A 22,057-nucleotide genomic window follows, 5' to 3' on the forward strand; every position below is an offset into this window, starting at 1 on the left:
TAAAATGCCTGTGCTTCCTTTATGACGAGCATACAGTGCAACTAAAGGGCTTTTCACACTGTAGTGTAGTGTTCAGTGGCATCCGTCGCCCACAGGCTTCCATTGTGTATATACTGGAGGCCTCTGCACGAAATAGCGCACAGGCAGCCAGAAAAAAATAAAATAAAAGTATACAGATATACAAGATATAGAAATGAGAGGGGATCATTTATCACTCTAAAAGAAGCGTAAAGGTGTTGCAAGTCTTGGCGAATGGCTTATGTGCGGCAAAACCTGAGACTTTTCCCTGCTCACTCCACTTTAGAAAAGGGCGAGCCAGCATGTTCAGCTCATTTATCATTTTCCAAGGAGGTTTTTCGTGTGGAAAAGGACTTAAATCTAGAGGGATGGCATAGAGTTAAGTCTGTCACATGGCTTGCTGGCGTAAGCGCCAAATTTATACATTTTTTTCAAAAAAGCTATATATCAAACCTGCTCCGCTACTGCTCTTGCTCTGTAATATGAGGCTTACAGATCAGACTCATTGTTCAACATAAAAGGTTTCTTTAAGTTTAGCCCAGTGCGATGGACCATCCTTTTTTTCACCTGAACAGCGAAACGTTGGCAATACATGCCAACGCCACAAATCAGTGGCATGGTATGGGGTTACCATATATAAAATCAGTACATAACAGAACAGTTGCACGGGGTTGGTAAGTTCTGAAGGTGGCCTATGACCATTTTTCAAAAAATCTTTAGCTACCAGGAAAGCTTAAAAACAACATTAAGCAACCTTATAGCGAGACAAAATCACTGAGACAATAGCTTGCAGTAATTTAAAAATGTGCCCCTTGAGATACTGAGCTCATCTACATTTGAGGGTATTTTTTATATTCTACACGCCAAATAAAATGTAATATACAGCACCTATCTACACAATAGGGGGTCATTTACAAAAGCTTTAATTTCAGGTTGTGCAAGAAAAAAAAAAAAAATGCCCCAAATTTGGCACCCAGGGCATTTTGTGACTTTTCTGCAGTGTGCCACTTTTTGAAAAGTTGGTGGGGCTTAGAAAAGGTGGCAAAGTCACAGTGGCCTGACACATTTGCAATAATTTCCGCCAGAAAAACGGAGCGACAATTTTGTTTAAGAAGCATGTGCCTCTTAATAAATTGATCGGATCTTCCTCCAGCGGGTGTTTTACTCTGATGTGTGAAATGCTGGGGTTTGGTGCATGAGCCCCAATATATTTCTTTTGAATAGAGGGCAGAATACAGCAGACACATAACATAAAAGAGCCTTCAATGTACTTGCTATAGAGGGGGGAAAAAAAAGGTCAGTATTAAAAATACTGCAGCTAACAGTGGGAAAACATTGAGCTCAACTTTCTGGTCTTTTCCAGTAGTAATGGATTAGAATTAAAGCACGGCACAATGCTGAACATCAAAGTCTCCCTGCAGAGATAAGCCCAATTCATTTAGTTCCACTATGAAATGGATGTCTCAATTCTTCATCACTTCATTACCCCCTACAGTCACCACTTTTACACAGCGTAGAATCAGATGGGTGGATAAGGCTAAATTAATGTTGATGGTGCTTTTTGATCTGTGAAGAATCTATAAAGATGCAGTACCACACGTGTGCGCACAACACAAGAGGAAGAAAAATACATGAGGACTAACAATGCCGCCTTTACCAAATTTCACAGCAGAAGAACTGCCGAGTGTCGTATACGATATCAGGATTGTCAATTATATGCTTACTACCAGAATTACCCCGCTTTGCACCGGCCTATTCCGTTTGTTCTCTGTGTGTATACGGTAGTTAAAATATATCCACAGCTCCCCCATAACAAGTGCCATCCACAGCGCCTCCATAAACAAGTGCCATCCACAGCGCCTCCATAAACAAGTGCCATCCACAGCGCCTCCATAAACAAGTGCCATCCACAGCGCCTCCATAAACAAGTGCCATCCACAGCGCCTCCATTAACAGTAAAGAAAGGTAGCTGGGTTGTTATGGAAACCTGGTGTAAAACTGTGTGCATGTCAGTCAGGCGAAGACTGAAGGACCTGCGAGCATCTATTGGTCAATACGGGTAAATGTGATTGTGTCAAGTTTTTTTTGTAAGAGCTGAAAGCAGATTTAAAACCTAAGCAGCTGATATAGCTATACCCCAAATTTGGAGCAGATTGGTCCAGTCATTTATTCACAAAGGACAGACAAAATATATATGATACATCAGAGGCATAAAATATATGCTCGTATATTATTGCCAATGTAAAAGGAATCACGTGGTGGCGCAGCACAGTTATAGCCAAAACAAAATGGTTGAGCTTAAAAAAAGCTGAAATCCAGTCCATTGAACTAAAGAGCAATATCAAATGAGTGAAGCAGCCCTCCAAATTAGTTCAAACTAGGGCTGCACGATATGGGAATTCTGTGCGATTGCGAATAGGGCCCTAGGGAATTGTGCTAGAGGTCTATTTGCTGTGGATGGCACTGTTACGGAGGGGATCTGTGGATGGCACTGTTATGAGGGGGAGGGGGGGGGGGAATCTGTGGATGGCACAGTTATGGGGGGGGGGGGGGGAAATCTGTGGATGACACCGTTATGGTGGGAAAAATCTGAATGACCCCCAATACAGGGGCTGGGGGCGGGCATCTGGATTAGGCATGACAGCGGGGACCGGTGCAGTCCCTGTATTCTAATTCACCGGCCTCGCTCACTGTTGTATAATCTTATCTAACCTGTAGGCATTATTAAAATATAATAATCATGTGTAATCCAGCTGTATTACTTACAACTAAGTTCCGTAACAGAGAGGAGGCAGGCCGGGAGGACGGCGCATCACTCTGTCACGCGCCACCTGCTCCATTCATAAAGTGGGCGGCGCAGGTGCATGACGTAGTGAGTGACGCGCCACCCGCCCTCCTGGCCTGCCTCCTCGCTGCTACGGAACTTGTTGTAAGTAATACAGCTGGATTACACATGATTATTATATTTAACAATGCCTACAGGTTAGATGAGATTATACAACAGTGAGTGGGGCCGGTGCATTAGAATACAGGGACTGCATCAGTCCCCGCTGTCATTTCTAATCCAGATGCCAGCCCCCAGCCCCTTCTCCCTCTGTTGATACACCCGCCGACCATGCTGTGCGGTGGCCGTGTATCATTGTAGGTAATGACAGCATTTTTTGGTCGGCCAAATCGCCAACTACTTCAAACCATGGCTTTTTTCACCTAATGCAAAAGAAACGTCTCACATCCTCATCAGAAGCATTGTTTCGCTCATTTAGTATTGCTGCCCGTACATCTTACGTCATGTTAAAGGGGTTATCAGGGAAATGATAACAACGATGACCTAGCCTCAGTATTGATACGGTGAGTGCTGCAGACTTCCAGCAGCTCACCAAGCACATCGCGAACATTGTATAGCAGCTGTGCTTGGTGTCGCGCTCAGCCCCATACAACTAGGCCATGTTACAGATGGACAGAAGAGAAGATTACGGCACACAGGGATTCTTTACAATTATATATCATTGATTGATTTAGCATCATAATTTGATTATGATGCTAAATCAATAAATGATATATAACTGTAAAGAATCCCTGTGTGCCGCAATCTTCTCTTCTATAATTACGACTACCAAGTCCTTGCTGGCACTAGCTAATCCAGTGTGCAGAGCTCCACCACTACAAAACGTTACAGATATAAGTGACATCACTGAAGGCTGCGGCGCTCAGACAGGATTACAGTGACAAGTTACACTTCTGTATAGTGTAAGCAGTGGCGCACCTACAGGGGGGGTCCAGCGGGTCTGGACCCCCCCTAGGCTATATGTCCATTTACATTTTTTATTAATTTTTGACTATTATATAAATATACGTTATATAAGTTCCCGTTTTGCTGCTTAGCCTGATTTCCATCCTGGCAGGCGGCAGCATTATACTCATTTCCCCTCCTCCCCCAGGCTCGTCTCAGCTCAGCCTGGCACCGCCTACCGGCTTTCTCCTGCTGCTTGCTGGCTCCTCCCCGCCTCCTCCTTCCCGCCTCCATCTTCCCGCCTCCTCCTTCCCGCCGTCTCCGAGTCCTACCCACCGCCGGAAGCTCTGTTACCGGCACCATCTTCCAGTCAGTGCAGGCAGGCTGAGGCACCGCGGCCGCCCTCACGATTTCTCGCCGTCGCCGTAACCGTTCCGCCGTAAGATTCAATTAATATTCATTAAGAGCGACTCAGGGAGGTGGTGGATCATTCATGGGGGCCATGGCTAGAGCCTAGACTTCAGACCCCACTCCAGTATCTGCTCTCTGCACCTTAGTTTATGAGGAGTATAGTGCTACTGCTGTCTGACACGTGACACCTGCTCCTGCAGAGCAGATACTGGAGTTTGGAGGTGTCTATAGGGGTGCAGGGCAGATACTATCATGTGTCACATGTTAACATGATTCACATCATATAATGTAAGGATGCAGGAGGAGCAGATACTGTCTGGGGGTGTCTATAGGATAGGGGACGGTGAAGAGGTGCAGAGCAGATATCATACTGGAGTCTGGAGGTGTCTATAGGGGTGCAGAGAAGATACTGGAGGTGTCACATCATTATGTAAGGGTGCAGGAGCAGATACTGGTGTCTATAGGGGTGCAGGAGCAGATACTGGGGTTTGGAGGTGTCCTTAGGGGTGCAGAGCAGATAATGGCGTCTGGAGGTATCATATACTGTAGGGGTGCAGAGCCTCTGCACCCCTACAGTATATGATGTGACTGTGACACCTCCAGACCCCAGTATCTGCTCTGCATCCCTATAGGATATGATGTGACACCTCCATCTGCTCTGCACCCCTATAGTATATGATGTGACGACTGCAGTATCTTCTCTGCACCCCTATAGTATATGATGTGACTCCTCCTGACTCCGGTATCTGCTCTGCACCCCTATAGGATATGATGTGATACCTCCAGACCCCAGTATCTGCTCTGCACCCCTATAGTATATGATGTGACTCCTCCTGACTCCAGTATCTGCTCTGCACCCCTATAGTATATGATGTGACGACTGCAGTATCTTCTCTGCACCCCTATAGTATATGATGTGACGACTGCAGTATCTTCTCTGCACCCCTATAGTATATGATGTGACGACTGCAGTATCTGCTCTGCACCCCTATAGTATATGATGTGACGACTGCAGTATCTTCTCTGCACCCCTATAGTATATGATGTGACGACTGCAGTATCTGCTCTGCACCCTTATAGTATATGAAGTGACGACTGCAGTATCTGCTCTGCACCCCTATAGTATATGATGTGACGACTCCTGACTCCGGTATCTGCTCTGCACCCTTATAGTATATGATGTGACGACTCCAGTATCTGCTCTGCACCCCTATAGTATATGATGTGACGACTGCAGTATCTGCTCTGCACCCCTATAGTATATGATGTGACGACTCCAGTATCTGCTCTGCACCCCTATAGTATATGATGTGACGACTGCAGTATCTGCTCTGCACCCCTATAGTATATGATGTGACGACTCCAGTATCTGCTCTGCACCCCTATAGTATATGATGTGACGACTCCAGTATCTGCTCTGCACCCCTATAGTATATGATGTGACGACTCCAGTATCTGCTCTGCACCCCTATAGTATATGATGTGACGACTCCAGTATCTGCTCTGCACCCCTATAGTATATGATGTGACGACTGCAGTATCTGCTCTGCACCCCTATAGTATATGATGTGACTCCTCCTGACTCCGGTATCTGCTCTGCACCCCTATAGTATATGATGTAACGACTCCAGTATCTGCTCTGCACCCCTATAGTATATGATGTGACGACTCCAGTATCTGCTCTGCACCCCTATAGTATATGATGTGACGACTGCAGTATCTGCTCTGCACCCTTATAGTATATGAAGTGACGACTGCAGTATCTGCTCTGCACCCCTATAGTATATGATGTGACGACTCCTGACTCCGGTATCTGCTCTGCACCCTTATAGTATATGATGTGACGACTCCAGTATCTGCTCTGCACCCCTATAGTATATGATGTGACGACTGCAGTATCTGCTCTGCACCCCTATAGTATATGATGTGACGACTCCAGTATCTGCTCTGCACCCCTATAGTATATGATGTGACGACTCCAGTATCTGCTCTGCACCCCTATAGTATATGATGTGACGACTCCAGTATCTGCTCTGCACCCCTATAGTATATGATGTGACGACTCCAGTATCTGCTCTGCACCCCTATAGTATATGATGTGACGACTCCGGTATCTGCTCTGCACCCCTATAGTATATGATGTGACGACTCCAGTATCTGCTCTGCACCCCTATAGTATATGATGTGACGACTCCAGTATCTGCTCTGCACCCCTATAGTATATGATGTGACGACTGCAGTATCTGCTCTGCACCCCTATAGGATATGATGTGATACCTCCAGACCCCAGTATCTGCTCTGCACCCCTATAGTATATGATGTGACTCCTCCTGACTCCGGTATCTGCTCTGCACCCCTATAGTATATGATGTAATGACTCCAGTATCTGCTCTGCACCCCTATAGTATATGATGTGACGACTCCAGTATCTGCTCTGCACCCCTATAGTATATGATGTGACGACTGCAGTATCTGCTCTGCACCCCTATAGGATATGATACCTCCAGACCCCAGTATCTGCTCTGCACCCCTATAGTATATGATGTGACTCCTCCTGACTCCGGTATCTGCTCTGCACCCCTATAGGATATGATGTGATACCTCCAGACCCCAGTATCTGCTCTGCACCCCTATAGTATATGATGTGACTCCTCCTGACTCCGGTATCTGCTCTGCACCCCTATAGTATATGATGTGACGACTGCAGTATCTGCTCTGCACCCCTATAGGATATGATGTGATACCTCCAGACCCCAGTATCTGCTCTGCACCCCTATAGTATATGATGTGACACCTCCAGACCCCCGTATCTGCTCTGCACCCATATAGTAGCCTGGATGCGGCACCATCTTCTGGCAGCGACTAGTCAAGTAAATCTACTCTCTGTCCTCTGATGTATTACATAAAGGAGATGCCCTGGTAAGTAAAAGAAGCAGAGTACTGAGTGACTGACTACATGACCTTCCAGGTTACCTCACTTTGTATTGTTAAAGCTCTAAAGGGGTCCCCTCCAAGAAAAAATTATTACAGCAAGAATAATACACAAAGAGGAGATGCCCAGCCAAGAACATGACAGTGTCTAGCCATAAAATACGTAACATGTTGTTCTGTTAATCCTGCTGTAAGAACAATTTCTAATTTCAGCTGTATGGCCATGTGGGAGTGGCCTAGTAAATATGGGAGTGGCTTATAATAATGGGCGTGTCCATTTTTTTTTGCGGCAGCATTTTTCCCACCAGGACCCCCCCTAGACAAAATTCCTGGGTGCTCCCCTGAGTGTAAGGAACCGTACTCACTTGACCCGTGTACAGAGGCAGGGACAACACAAAGTTCATCAAAGTCTTCTTTATTTAGGCTTCTCTAAATACGTACAGCCGATAAATCCAGATCACAGCCGGGTCCAACAAACACAGCACACACTGACAGTGTTACCTCACACTGTCTACCTTCTTCCCCAGACTGAGAAGCACCTAAGTCCAGCAGCAGGATTAAATAGAATCCCTGGACATGAGCATGCCCCAAGTCCCGGACTGGAGTATGGGGAACAGGCACCCACACAGCACATTGCCTGTTCCCAGTAAAAGCCTGACCCAGACTAGCGCGAACCAGCTATGCTATCTATCATGGTGTCCACCAATTACCTTAGTGGACACCTAATCTAGGTGCCTTTACCCCACCAAGCCACCTTGGTGACACATTCCCGGTGCAAACAAAACCTCTTATAGAATGCTTCCTGCAGCATAAATATCTCATATAATAAATTACTCCTGTCACTGCCTCACAATAGAGGACAGGCTCCACCATTCACAACTACAGATATTCAGCTCCTTCCTGACCTCTGCCCAGGTCCCCTCTGTCCATTGTGTCTATGGCCCATGAAGCTGCTTTAAAAAGACAGAAAGTCTTAACATATTTTAGACCTAGTGGCCAGTGAGAAAACGGCAGGATTTTATTCATTTTTTTCTTTTTCTAATATAAAATAAATAAATAAAAGTGCTTAAAGTGAACCTGTCACCATGAAAATGCAAAATAATCAGCAGGCAGCTTGTTATAGAGCGGGAGGAGCCGAGCAGATTGATTGACAGCTATCTCTATATATGGTCATATAGGGAAGGCTGTCAACCACTGATAGGACCGCCTGCTTGACTTCAAAGCTCAGAATGAGCAGGAATTTATTTAAGGAATTTAATGTATAAAACACAGTTTTTCCTATAAAACCATATATCAATCTTTGCTAATTCAGTAGGATTTCGATAACCAGGTCTCTGGAATCTTTGACAACCATGAGAGTTTAGATCAGGCATCTCAAACTCCGGCCCTCCAGCTGTTGCAAAACTACAACTCCCAGCATGCCCGGACAGCCTACAGCAGGGCATTGTGGGAGTTGTAGTTTTACAACAGCTGGAGGGCCGCAGTTTGAGATGCCTGGTTTAGATGGACAGTACTGCTGGCGTCTATGGCTACAGTTTGTGGACAATCATCTGAATATCTATCAATGCTTCCAGAAGAAATTGACATATACAGAAGGTCCAGCAGAATACAAAATCTAAATGAAAAGAATGCATAAGACAACTTGCCAAACACTAGTAATACACCCTAACTGCAGCATAACATAGGTGTACCCCCGTTAGTTTATGCACGACCACAGTTAACATTAGGATACATCACCGCCTCCATTACATCTGTATCATGCAATGAAGTGCCATAAAACTCTGCACTCAAAAGCAAAGGTCTCTATGCGCCATCTTGTGGTCATCGCTGGTAGTCCAGTTTTTAATATTCCAAGTTACTTAGTTAAACTGTGGCAGACACTGTGTATGACTCATAATGGCAAGCAGTGTTTCTCAGGGCAGTCAATTATGGGGTACTACAGTCTGCGTGCCCCATAAATAGGAGTCCCGTGTTAGGAATAATTAATGGGAACATGTCACCACCTTTTTGTCTCCCTTTTGATTTCAGCATAGCCCTTTGAAAAAAAAAAATGTAAAAAAAAATTATTATTTGCACAATCATTTTCTGGCAACCGGCAGGCAGTTGAGCAGAGTGGAAGGCCTGTGATTTGGAGCTACGTTGTCTGCCTTAAACACACTTAAAAATTCACTGTTCGGATTAAAGGGAATCAGTCATCAGTTCTCTGCTGCTAGGCTCTACAAGCTCCAGCACAGCCAATGAGTCCTGATATTCATAATCTTACAGCTCTCCCCGCCACCTGCCTCTAATTCACAGTTTTTTTCATATGAAACGGCAGCAGGAAGGTGGAGGGAGACGCGAGCTCATGATTATTGGAATGTGCTGGAGCTGTTCAATACAAGATTTTGGCAAAACGGCAACTAAAAATAGTGACCCAGCATTTTGCTAAGGAGACCTGTCACTAGTCTATATTGCCCTCAGTTAGGACTAAATTATTTCTCAAACGGTAACAGCCCGATTGAACATCACACTGAGCACTATCTGCTTGGCTCCTTTTTAGATACCCCGACACCAGTTTGGTATCTAAAGGTTTAGCCCCTAAACCAGGGACCCATAACCTGTGGTCCCAGCACTTGCTGCATTACTTTGAGTTCTTACACCGTTATTTCCTCTGATCAGCATAACAGTTCGCAAAGCATGCATGTAGGGAAATACATAAGCACATTTTTAGGGCAATCTATTTGAGGGATAGGTTCCGGATGGGTTCGCCCTTATCAGGGTGAGTGTGCCAAATATAGGCTCCTTTAGGGCCAGAATAGAACCTCCTTAGGGCTAAAACAGGGACCATTTAGGGCACCCCCTTAGGGATAAAACAGGCACCATTAAACATTTTAAAAAGGTACCAATACCACACGTTCCCCTCCTTTTACTTCAATTTCTACCAGATGAAAGACCGGACCCACTACTGGAACAACAACCTGAATAACCCGGATGGGGGTCAGGTGCCGCCGTACACCCAGGTGGCTTTCTGTATCTTATTTAGTTTTTTGACCATTAATTTGGGAACTTAACCTACATTTTTCATTTTCTCCTTATCTTATATTAAAAGTTACATATTAATTGACTAACTATTCAATTGGGCCATTACCTTTTGAGAAATAGATTTAAATCTATCCCGGTGACATTCACACACTTAATTTTGACCTTACTTAGGACTCCATAAAACTAGTGACAGATTCCTTTTAAGCGCCATATTGCTTAAACATGTGCCCCACATTTCCACCTGCACTTTTCATGTACTTATTACAAGTTAAGTATTATCTGTAAACGTAAAGCTCGGCCTGTGGTATATGTCCAGTGTGTATGCCAGATATACAGCTCCCATGTTGGCATACACTGGCCTTTAAAGGGTTGGAGTGCTGTATCGGACGCCATTAACCATATTTGTTCCTCTACAGTTTTTCTCTCTCCCTCCGACGCGCCTTTGCCAAGTCTTCTCTAACTGCTCTCCTATTACAGGCAGCTGGGTTGCTTCACCCTCGACATTGGCCATCTGAACATACGCCATCGGTTGAGGAGTGGATTAGAAAGGTGCAGGAGCTCTGCAAGGTGTAAGTTATCAGGTCTGTCCCACGATAAGTTTCATACTCTGTGGTCTCCATGGATTACATGAGATCTACCCACCATGGCTCGACACCATGTCCCTCTTCCTGACTTGTGTTTTTTGTGTAATTGTACTGCTGCGGCACTGTTGCCTTCAAGTTTAGCTTTCCACTTACCCATAGATTGTTTTTAATAAATCACAGGCTGTTTATCATTTAGGAGCTTTCCATACATATAGCTCTTTCCATGATGCTTCATATGTATCCACAACCCCTTGGCATTGTCGCCATTTTTGTACTTCAATTTATGTTTTTATTGTATTTTGAGTCTCTGATTTCACTATGTACCATGGCTGATATTGTGAAAAATTAAATAAAAAAGATTTGAGGGGAAAAAAGGGGGTTGTGTCACGTCAGCAAATGGCATTTATCATGCAGAGAAAGTTAATACAAGGCATTTTTTTATGCTAAGAACTTGAAAAAAGCAAAAGCAGCACTCACCTGCAGCCAACAACTTGAGAAGCGCGGACACAGCCTGGACTCAGCAGTTTGAACTATAGAAGAAAAGGTTGTAGTCCAGCTTCTAAAAATGTTGTCCTTTATTTCATGTGGTAAAAACTTCCAAACACAAGACTGGTATGCGGTCTACGCGTTGTTGTTTAGATTCGCTCTCCTTCAGCTTGCATCACGATACGCGGTCCATCTTTTTTCTGGATTTAAGGTTAGAGGGAGACATGCTAGCTTCTAAAGTGTGTACCTCTACACACAGGAAAGAAACAGCAGGGAACACCATACTATTGGCAACTTCATGCCATCCGTCACATGTTATTCAGAATGTACCCAAAGGGGAACTAGTGAGAGCCAGACGCAACTGCTCCAGCATGGAAGCTTTCATGCAGGAATCGGAACAAATTAGCAGCAGATTGCGCCAGAGATCTTATGCTGCACAGTGTGCACAGGGAGCCAAGAAAGGGGCTTGCTCCCTAGACAGGAATTCCTTAGTATTCCTCAATAAGTTTTGTTTAAAAAACAAGAAAGCCATAGCGGTCAGACCTAAAAGCAGGCAAGTTACCTTTACTACCTACAAGATATAGTGAAGAATATCAAGAGATTTGTAAAATAGTAAAGCATCATTTGCCGATACTTAAATTTGAGAATGGAGTGGCATAGTGACCACTGGAATGCGATGTGCGGCTCGCAAAGCACCTACTCTGGGTCAAACAAACAATTAGTCCTAGTTGATTTTATGAACATCCGAAAATCAGACCCACATGGCTTACATGTAAAGGCAGATATAAATGTGGCCATACGAAGTGTATCTGCAGTAAATCACATGGTAGTCAGTAAAACCTTCCATTCTTTTGCAAATTACAGAGACTATGATATTAACCACCTGACATCCACCAATAGGATATAAACTTCCTATAGGTGGATGTTTAACTCTCAATGGACGTTTCTGAACGCTAACAGTTCCCAGGTGTCTCTGCCTTCTAGATCGCTGTATACACAGCCGGAAGCGCTATGCGAAAAAAAAAAAAAGTTTCACATGAAAAAAATAAAAATTTAAAATCCAAAATTAATTTTAAAATAAATATTAAAAATAGGAAATAAATAAATATAGACATATTTGGTATTGCCGCTTCTGTGACGGCCGCCTCTATAAATATTACATGATCCACATTGTCTGAAAAAAACACCATAAAAAATATGGCGCATGTCCCACAAAATGGTATCAATAAAGCATTCACCTCATTCCGCAAAAAATGAGCCCCTACATAAGAAAATCGCTAAAAAAAATAAAAATAAAATATAAAAAATAAAAAACTATTTATTTCAAAAATGCTATTGTGTTAAAGTGAAATAAAAAAAAAAAAGTAGACTTTAAGTATCGCCGCGTCAGTAACAACCATCTCTATAAAAATATCACATAAAAAGTATAAATACCACTGATCTGTTTAGAAGGTTTCAGATATGTGCTTCATGTCTTTATAGTTTACTGTTTTTACAATGTTTTGTATTTTTTGGCACATGAGGATCAGGAGAAATCCCCTAAAATTAACACCTCCTGAGTCACGTGATTCCGTATTCCAGTTGCATTGGCGGAACGGGGACTCATAAGGTCCACGAGTCTATGGTAGCATTGTCATGAGCAAGGACAGTGATTTATAGGAACGAAACACGTAGACCGCATACCAGTCTTGTGTTTGGAAGTTTTTACCGCATGAAATAAAGGACAACTTTTTTAGAAGCTGGACTACAATCTTTTCTTCTATAAGGCACTTTCGAATATATTGCGATTGTCCATATTGCTTCCTTTGCTGGCTGGATTCATTTTTCCATCACATTATACATGGCTCTTTTCCATGGTTATGACCACCCTGCAATCCATCAGTGGTGCTCGTGCTTCCAGACTATAGGAAATAGCATCAGTCTCTGCTAGCTGGGACCATGCAAGTGCTCAGAGGATGGTGCTTTTTCCTATAGTGTGCAAGCACGACCACCACTGATGGGTTAAACAAGCAGTGTATAATAATGGACAAGGAATCAAGTCATCAAAGGAAGCAATAGGGACAATCACAATACATTAATAGTAAGTGCCTTGTATTAACTTTATATAAAAAATGCTATTTGCTGAAGTGAGACAACCCCTTTAACTCAATTAGTACAAAAGTGCCTTAGGCCTCTTTCACACTACAGTATGTTGAATTCAGTGTTTTGCGTTCCGTTTTTCACGGATCCGTTGTTCCGTTTTTTGCTTCCGTTGTGGTTCCGTTTCCGTTCCGTTTTTCCGTATGGCATATACAGTATACAGTAATTACATAGAAAAAATTGGGCTGGGCATAACATTTTCAATTGATGGTTCCGCAAAAAACGGAACGGATACGGAAGACATACGGATGCATTTCCGTATGTGTTCCGTTTTTTTTGCGGACCCATTGACTTGAATGGAGCCACGGACTGTGATTTGCGGCCAAATATAGGACATGTTCTATCTTTTCAACGGAACGGAAAAACGGAAATACGGAAACGGAATGCATACGGAACACATTCCGTTTTTTTGCGGAACCATTGAAATGAATGGTTCCGTATACGGACCGTATACGGACCGCAAAACGGAAAAAAAAAACGGTAGTGTGAAAGAGGCCTTATGCTGATGTATACCAACAGGACACTATTTGGTATATGTGTGGTCCATAGAAGTGTATGGCTGTGTACAGCATATACGCTGGGTGCATTTCCAGATGTGAATAGAGCCTGATAGTAGCAAGTAGCAATCTGCTTAAAAGAGCAAATTTATGTTTATTGTAGCAGCTCTACAGAAGTTCACAAGATGGCGCCATTTTATTTTCTACCAATCCTAACCATCAAAAGAATATTCTCAGCAATGATGCACTGTAGTTTACAAAACCAATGGGGGGGAAAAAAAAAACTTGCTTTACACCTACTGTACTAGGAAGTTGAAAAAGCTTCTGATAACCACATGTGTATACAAGGATTACACGTTCTCAGGAAGAAGCTATATAAAAAAGACACAAAATGCAGTCAAATGTAGAAGGGTAGAAGGTCAGGCACATAATAGGTGTGCAGGTTTAACCAGTCTTTCTACCACGGTATACAGAATTTCTGAAAAACAAGTATGCACAGGTGAAACTCAAAAAATTTGAAGAATCGTGCAAAAGTTCATTTATTTCAGTAATGCAACTTAAGATTAGAATTTTGTGAAAAAGGTTCAACATTCTAGGCTCAAAGTGTCACACTCTAGTCAGCTAATTAATCCATATCCCCTGAGCAAAGGGGACCTCAAAATTATGACTTGTGGGTTTTCATAAGCTATAAGCCATATTCATCCAAATTATACAAATAAAGGTTTGAAATATCTCGCTTTGCCTGTAATGAGTCTATCTCATATGTTAGGTTCACCTTTTAAGTTGCATTACTGAAATAAATGAACTTTTGCACGATATTCTAATTTTTCAAGTGTAGATTGTAAGCCCTCACGGGCAGGGCTCTCTCCTTCGTTACCAGTTTGTAACTAGTCTTGTTCATGCTTAGTACAATTGTCTGTATTATGTACGCATATGCCTTATCATATGTACAGCGCTATGTAATGAATGGCGCTTTAAAGGGATTCTGTCACCTTGTTTTAGCCTATAGAGCTGCGGACATGCATGGCTAGATCGCCGCAATATACAGTTGTGTTCAAAATTATTCAACCCCCAATGCTGTAAAGGGTTTTAGGGAATTTATTGAACATTTGTAATTGTGTTCAGAATGAAATCTTACAAGGACTTTTTAAAGAACCAAATGCAACTAAAATGACATCAATTGTTTTTATAATACAGTATTAAATAGTTTTTTTTTGTGATTTCTTCATTGACAATTATTCAACCACGTAAAGACTACCACTCTTAAGAACAGAGGTTCATTCAAGTGTTTTCGATCAGGTATTGAAAACACCTGTGGATGTCAAGGAGCAGCAATCAAGCATAATAAGCACCAATTAGGCAGATTTAAAAGGACTGTGATACTCAGCTCCTTCTAGACATTTACTGGTGTGTTTACAAACAGGGTGAAGTCAAGAGAATGGTCCAGGAAGACAAGAGAAGAGGTGATTTCTCTTCACAGGAAGGGCAATGGCTATAAGAAGATTGCAAAGATGTTAAACATACCAAGAGACACCATAGGAAGCATCATTCGCAAATTCAAGGCAAAGGGCACTGTTGAAACGCTGCCTGGTCGTGGCAGAAAGAAGATGCTGACTTCAACTGCTGTGCGCAACCTGAAGCGCAAAGTGGAGAAAAGTCCCCGTGTGACGGCTGAGGAACTGAAAAAAGATTTGTCAGATGTGGGTACTGAAGTTTCAGCTCAGACAATGTAATGAAGGCCTCCATGCCAGAACTCCCAGGCGCACCCCCTTGCTGTCTCCAAAGAATAAGAAGAGTCGACTGCAGTATGCCAAAAGTCATGTGAACAAACCACAAAAGTTTTGGGATAGTGTTCTGTCGACTGATGAAACAAAATTAGAACTGTTTGGGCCCATGGATCAACGCTATGTTTGAAGGAGGAAGAACAAGGCCTATGAAGAAAAGAAAACCTTGCCTACTGTGAAGCATGGCAGGGGGTCAATCATGCTTTGGGGCTGTTTTGCTTCTACAGGTACAGGGAAGCTTCAGCGTGTGCAAGGTACCATGAATTCTCTTCAGTACCAGGAGATATTGGATGAAAATGTGATGCAGTCCATCACAAACCTGAGGCTTGGGAGACGTTGGACCTTTCAACAGGACAATGATCCCAAGCATACCTCCAAGTCCACTAGAGCATGGTTGCAGATTAAAGGCTGGAACATTTTGAAGTGGCCATCGCAGTCACCAGACTTAAATCCGATTGAGAACCTCTGGTGGGACTTAAAGAAAGCAGTTGCAGCGCGCAAGCCTAAGAATGTGACTGAACTGGAGGCTTTTGCTCATGAAGAATGGGCGAAGATACCCGTAGATCGCTGCAAGACACTTGTGTCAAGCTATGCTTCACGTTTAAAGCTGTTATAACTGGAAAAGGATGTTGTACTAAGTACTAAGATTGAATGTCACTTGGGGGTTGAATAAAACTAATGATGATGTGAGCACAGAAAAGACATTTGTGGTTATTTCATTATAAAGGTTATGTTATATTTGTCTGACATACAAGTGCCTCTTTGATTTAATTGTAAACAAGATGACTGAAATGATCAAAATCAATGTCAAACTGGCCAAACCACTCAATTTCAGTGGGGGTTGAATAATTTTGAACACAACTGTACCTATTCCATAGCGCTGTGTCCTTTTATTGTGTTCAAAAAAATGATTTTAGAGATATGTAAATGAGCCTGGTAAGGAGCCCAAGGGGCTGCACTAACCTTTTTGGTGCCCAGCCACGCCCCCCTGTGAAGGAGCCCAGCACCGCCTGTGTCCTCCGAATCTCCTCCTTACTCACAGTTCGATCGCTGTAATCTTGCGATACGTGAGCTCGCGCATGCGCAGTGACTGTATAGTGTTCCTTCCCTGCGCTGGCATCAGCCTCAGGGAAGGAACTGCACATCGCGAGATTACGGCAATCTAACTGTGAGCAAGGAGGAGATTCAGAGGACGCAGGCGGTGCTGGGCTCCTTCACAGGGGGGCGTGGTTGGGCTCCAAGAAGGTTAGTGCAGCCCCTTGGGCTCCTTACCAGGCTCATTTATACATCTCTAAAAATCTTTTTTTTAAATACAATAAAAGGACACGAACAGGTATATTGCGGACATGCTAGCGGGCGATCTAGCCGTGCATGTCAGCAGCTCTATAAGCTAAAATGAGGTGACAAAAGCCCTTTAATAAAATAGTTTTTTGGGCCATTTTCGTGGCCAAGTGGACACCTCCTTGGGACGGTTTTTAATGGCCATTTAGACAGGAGTACACCCGTATAGCAGCCATTAAAAATGGCACACTAGGGCCTTTCAGTTGTTAAAATACAAAACAAAATACCTGATCCACGTCCCTCATCCAACAACCGGCACCCCCGCTGATCAGCTGTATGAGGAGACTGGGCGCGCAGTGGGGTCTCATTTCTCGCCTCCTGTTCACCGCTGAGGTCTGTGGTCTTTGCCATAGACCGCAGCAGCGGACATGAAGAATAAAAGGAGACAGCACGTTAGCACGCGATAGGTGATGGTCAGAGCTTACCTATTCTTCTCTGCACAGGTCACGGAGCATGCCTAGAAAATTCCCATACAAGTCCCTCCTGACCATTGTGTCTGTGGCCCATACGGCTGCTGTAAAGAAAGTTTCTTAATGCTCCCTAAGAGCTATTTAGAAAATCTCAGGCAAGATGGTCGCCCCCATAACCATGCTCAGGAAACAGAATAAATAAATCTGCAACCTGAATATACAAACGGATCAGAAAAAAGGAGATGCGTCACTCTCTGGTTTTAATTGCCAAGAATAGTAGATGTACCAGCAGTGCTATTGCAGCTGCCAAATCAATGAAGAGCTTGCCGCAATTCATGCCATTTTTAATGGGATCTGTGACACGACCCCATTGGCGCCAATGTATGATGGATTTTTTCACAGCTTGGTGGTTTCCATTCTAAGCAGAAGTAATAACAGTTACAAGTCCCCTCTTTTGTATCCACTCCTGCATAGGGTTAAAACTAAAATAATGCAGCAAATGCATGTGTAAGTCCAGCCTAATGTCTCATTCACACGTGCGGCTCTAAACAAAGGACAGGTGAAGACCTTTCCCCGATACCGTATCTGTGTAGCCTCCGCTCCTGGTTTTGGCTCCCAATCACTGATGGAAATCACTGACCAAACACTGATGTGTGAATGAGGTTTAATACCTAAACAGTAGAACACACTGACTGAATCATCAGATTCTGGCATGTCCTGCAATAGACTTCAATTATTTATATGTATATACCACATTTGATTTCAGTTTTTTTGTGATTATTCTTCAGTCTTTAAACTAAAAGGAGGTCCTGCCTTTAACAATGAGGATGATCACTCTCCGGTAACCCTGACACTTCTTATCAGTGACGGAAACTCCACATCTGACACTTCTATCAAAAGAAGAGACATTTCGAAACAAGTGATTCAAGGATACAGCGTGACCGGCCACCAACGACGAGGGAGATGTGGGGTGTATGTGACTGATGGGACAACCTTCATGTGCCATCTCAAAAGTCACAAACATGGCGGCATAACAGAAATGACCACATGCCTTAAACTCACATACTGCTCACACCATGAACATACAGTCAGAGGAGCAGGGCAAGGGAAGTACTAATGGGGGCATTGAAGCTAATGTCATTAGCAAAGCCCCTACGGCTGGCACCAACCGGTGGCACTACAGCTTGTAGCACTAACTGGGGGCTCATCATGTAGTACTGCAGATAGCAGTATACTAGTTCAAGACTGTGGAGACAGATTCCCTTTAAGGCCATGTTTAGACTACCATATATCCATGCAGATGCTGTGGAAACAGCATCATTCAGATGAGTCAACTTATGAGAATATACTCTAAGGCAGTGTTTCCCAACCAGTGTGCCTCCAGCTGTTGCAAAACTACAACTCCCAACATGCCTTGACAGCCTTTGGCTGTGCGGGCATGCTGGGAGTTATAGTTTTGCAACAGCTGGAGGCACACTGGTTGGGGAAACACTGCTCTAAGGGTCCAGTCACACGTCCGTAGAATGGGTCCGCATCCGTTCCGTAATTCTGGAGAATGGGTGCGGACCCATTCATTCTCATTGGGGACGGAAAGGATGCGGACAGCACACAGTGTGCTGTCCGCATCCGCATTTCCAGTCCGGGGCTCCGTACTTCCGGTCCTGGCTGCACACGGTGTAGATTTATTGTATGCGCAGAAAATCTGCTTGAAACCCGCACCAAAAAAAAACAAAAAAAAAAAAAAAAAAAAAAAAAAAACATAAATCAGCACGATTTATTTCTGACCGTTTTTGTTGCAGAAGTCTGTGGAGAAAACCCCTCCACAGAAGGTGCGGCATCGCACAAACAATTAACATGCTGTGGATTTGAAAATCTACATAAATGGGTCAATTTCGGCACCTAAATAAAAAAACTAAGTGTAACGAGAATCGTGAAATCTCATTCACTTTCCTGGTACTCTATTACGCGGTGGTTTTTCTGCATGAAATTCACGTAGAAAAACCACAGGTAATCCGCATCATGTGCAGGTGGTCTAAAGAGTCAGACTTTGAATTAGCGGGAATTCACCTACGAGCAGCACAGGAGTGTTTCGCATTCCCTTACTAACAGAGAGATCTCCGCAGGGAGAATCACACCTTTGTTAGGTAACTATGGTCATTTTACAGGTGATGCATGCAAACAAGTTCTGTTCTGCATAAGTATTTTCACGTAATAAGCCAGCCCACGGTCTGGAGATAGAGTCTGTCCTTGCACGCCCATACATGTATGATCAGTCTCAAAGGAAACCTTGAACTTTGGGAACCACTCTGCGTGCGTCTGACATCAGCGATCACCTATTGTGATCCCTCGCCCTCATACAGCTGCATTGTTTCTGGGCAGTATAGACAGCACAATCTGCTGCCCATTGAAACAATAATTTATGCACCTGCATGAACGATCACTTCACCTGACGAACGAGTGTTTTGCGTTACCCGGGCAGATTGCTGGAAACTAGTGTTCGCAGGAACATTCGGACCCGATAATCTAATCTGGGACGTGCAAATTGCCTATACATAAAACATACTAATCCTACTGGCCAATAAGGCAAGATAAGACATGTATTACAAGATTGCAATCTTCTTTTAGAAGATTTTAGATCAATAAATAAAATCAAGTTACTGGATAAATATTATCTGACAGATTCTCCAACCAAACTTCTATCCCTGTGGACACAGACGTCTGCATCCTGTAAAATCCCAGAAAACTTGTTTTGTACAGTCCTCTAAATGTCAAGCAAATGAGGCCCAGTTCCTCGCTACTGTCTAGACAAGCTGGACTGCCTTCTCACATCACATTATGGCCCTAGGCTTTACACACACACACACACCATACATCTGACATGACAAATGTGATCTGAAAGGCAATAAACCGTGTAGAAGTTACAGGGATCGTTGGGAACTCTACAGCCCTGCAATGCCCCCAAGTAATGTTATCAGAGCCCGTATGGGCTGGGTGTATATAGGGCTGAACTTACTGTAAGTGTGATGATGCAGTACAAAGATCACAAGCTCATAATTACCTGAGCGATCCCTGATGACCAGATTGCGGCCCTCTCTTAAGTGGATGTTCAGGAGGTAAGACATAAGATTTGGAAGATTGCTCACACTGTCATAGTTTTCAAGGCCCTGAAAAATACAGAATAAAAATGCATGTTGAGCGTTATACCACTTCAAAATGTGAATACTGGTATACTGAACATTGCTAGGGTCCACTAGCAGCACTAGAAGATCTCCTCTCTCTAAACTCATCCGAACAACAACATAAAGATCTGCCTTTGGGTGGGATCTTCGTGTAAAGTGATCGAGCATCTGGTTTTAGGAAAGATCAGTGTGTGACAGTGCAGACTGAAGTGTCAAGTGTCCGATATAAGATCCTGATCACCGAGCCAAGTTACAGCAATGTATTTTCCTCTGTGTTTTTGCCAACTTCTGGGTAAACAAATGCAAGGAGTCCAGGATCTTTCTGTGCCTACCAGGGTGCTGGTTGAGAAGGAACACGGCTCAATATGGAGCTCAAACCCCTTTGGTACCATCATAGGTTTGATTGAAGATCTGAAGAATTGAAGTTTGGAGTGGTATTCCCTTCAGACTACCAAGAGGAAAGATGAAGCAGTTTTCCACCATCACACAGGGGTCAAATATATTTTTGACATCTTGAGTAACAAGCTATTTTTAACCCCCATCCATCGTTAAAGTCCATTTCCATTCAGGATGCCCTGTGTGACGTGTCACGTTTGGGAAAATATCTGTGTGTAGTGACTACTTCCTGCAAACCAAGAAACACAGACTAATCACAACATAATGACTGCATTGTGTAGTGCCTAGGAAACCCACAGGAAAAGTAAGACTTAAGTTCTGCTGAATATTGCCGGGGAAAACACGCAAAACACCTACAGAAAAGGAGTAGACACACACAGTTCTATTAAACGGTAAACCTTCTACTGCATGGTATAGAAGACACTTTTTCTGGACTCTCCAGTAGTCCGTTATATAATATCCACTCCCTATATTTCCAGTTTATTAGAGGTTTTATAGCGGTAGAAACATCTAGGAGCAAAAACAAGCCTGCCAGGCATTGGAGGGCTAGAGTCCCCCGCGTGTCTGTCCTCAGCTTCATGGATTGGGTTTCCATGGCTGAGTAGCCTACCCCAGGCCTATTGTAATATAAAGCATGCTGCAAAAGAGAAAAAGAGAGAGAGAGAAAAAGAGAAAGAGAGAAAAAGAGAGAGAGAAAAAGAGATTTTTACCATTCGGCTGGATGTGTGGAGAACATAGTACAGACTAAATGTTTATTGGAGGTGGACCATTTTTGATGGTCTGCGCCGAGTCCAGCAAAAGGACATCTTAAGGCCTGTTTCATACTTGGGTTGTTAGGATCCAGCGTGCACTTCCGTTGCCGGAAGTGCCCGTCGGATCCGTAACACCGCAAGTGAACTGAAAGCATTTGAAGACTGATCCGTCTTCAAAATGCGTTCAGTGTTACTATGGCAGCCAGGACGCTATTAAAGTCCTGGTTGCCATAGTAGTAGTGGGGAGCGGGGGAGCGGTATACTTACAGTCCGTGCGGATCCCGGGGCGCTCCAGAATGACGTCAGAGTGCCCCATGCGCATAATCTCTTGCACTCTCGCCTATCTGCCGATGATTGGCAGTTCTCTTTTTGGGAGAA

General features: G+C 43.6%; 1 protein-coding gene across 4 annotated transcripts in view; it reads right to left on the bottom strand.

Moving 5' to 3' along the window:
* The window catches only part of MCTP2 (multiple C2 and transmembrane domain containing 2), a 167,087-nt gene that overhangs the window by 85,750 nt on the left and 59,280 nt on the right, over window positions 1-22,057 (bottom strand). For all 4 annotated transcript variants that reach the window (XM_044279440.1, XM_044279443.1, XM_044279442.1 and 1 more), the window contains exon 4: window positions 20,411-20,516. In XM_044279440.1, the coding sequence (XP_044135375.1) occupies window positions 20,411-20,516 (106 nt within the window). The remainder of the gene's footprint in view (window positions 1-20,410; window positions 20,517-22,057) is intronic.

This window comes from Bufo gargarizans, chromosome 2 (assembly GCF_014858855.1).
Source record: "Bufo gargarizans isolate SCDJY-AF-19 chromosome 2, ASM1485885v1, whole genome shotgun sequence".
NCBI classification, from domain to species: Eukaryota; Metazoa; Chordata; class Amphibia; order Anura; family Bufonidae; genus Bufo; species Bufo gargarizans.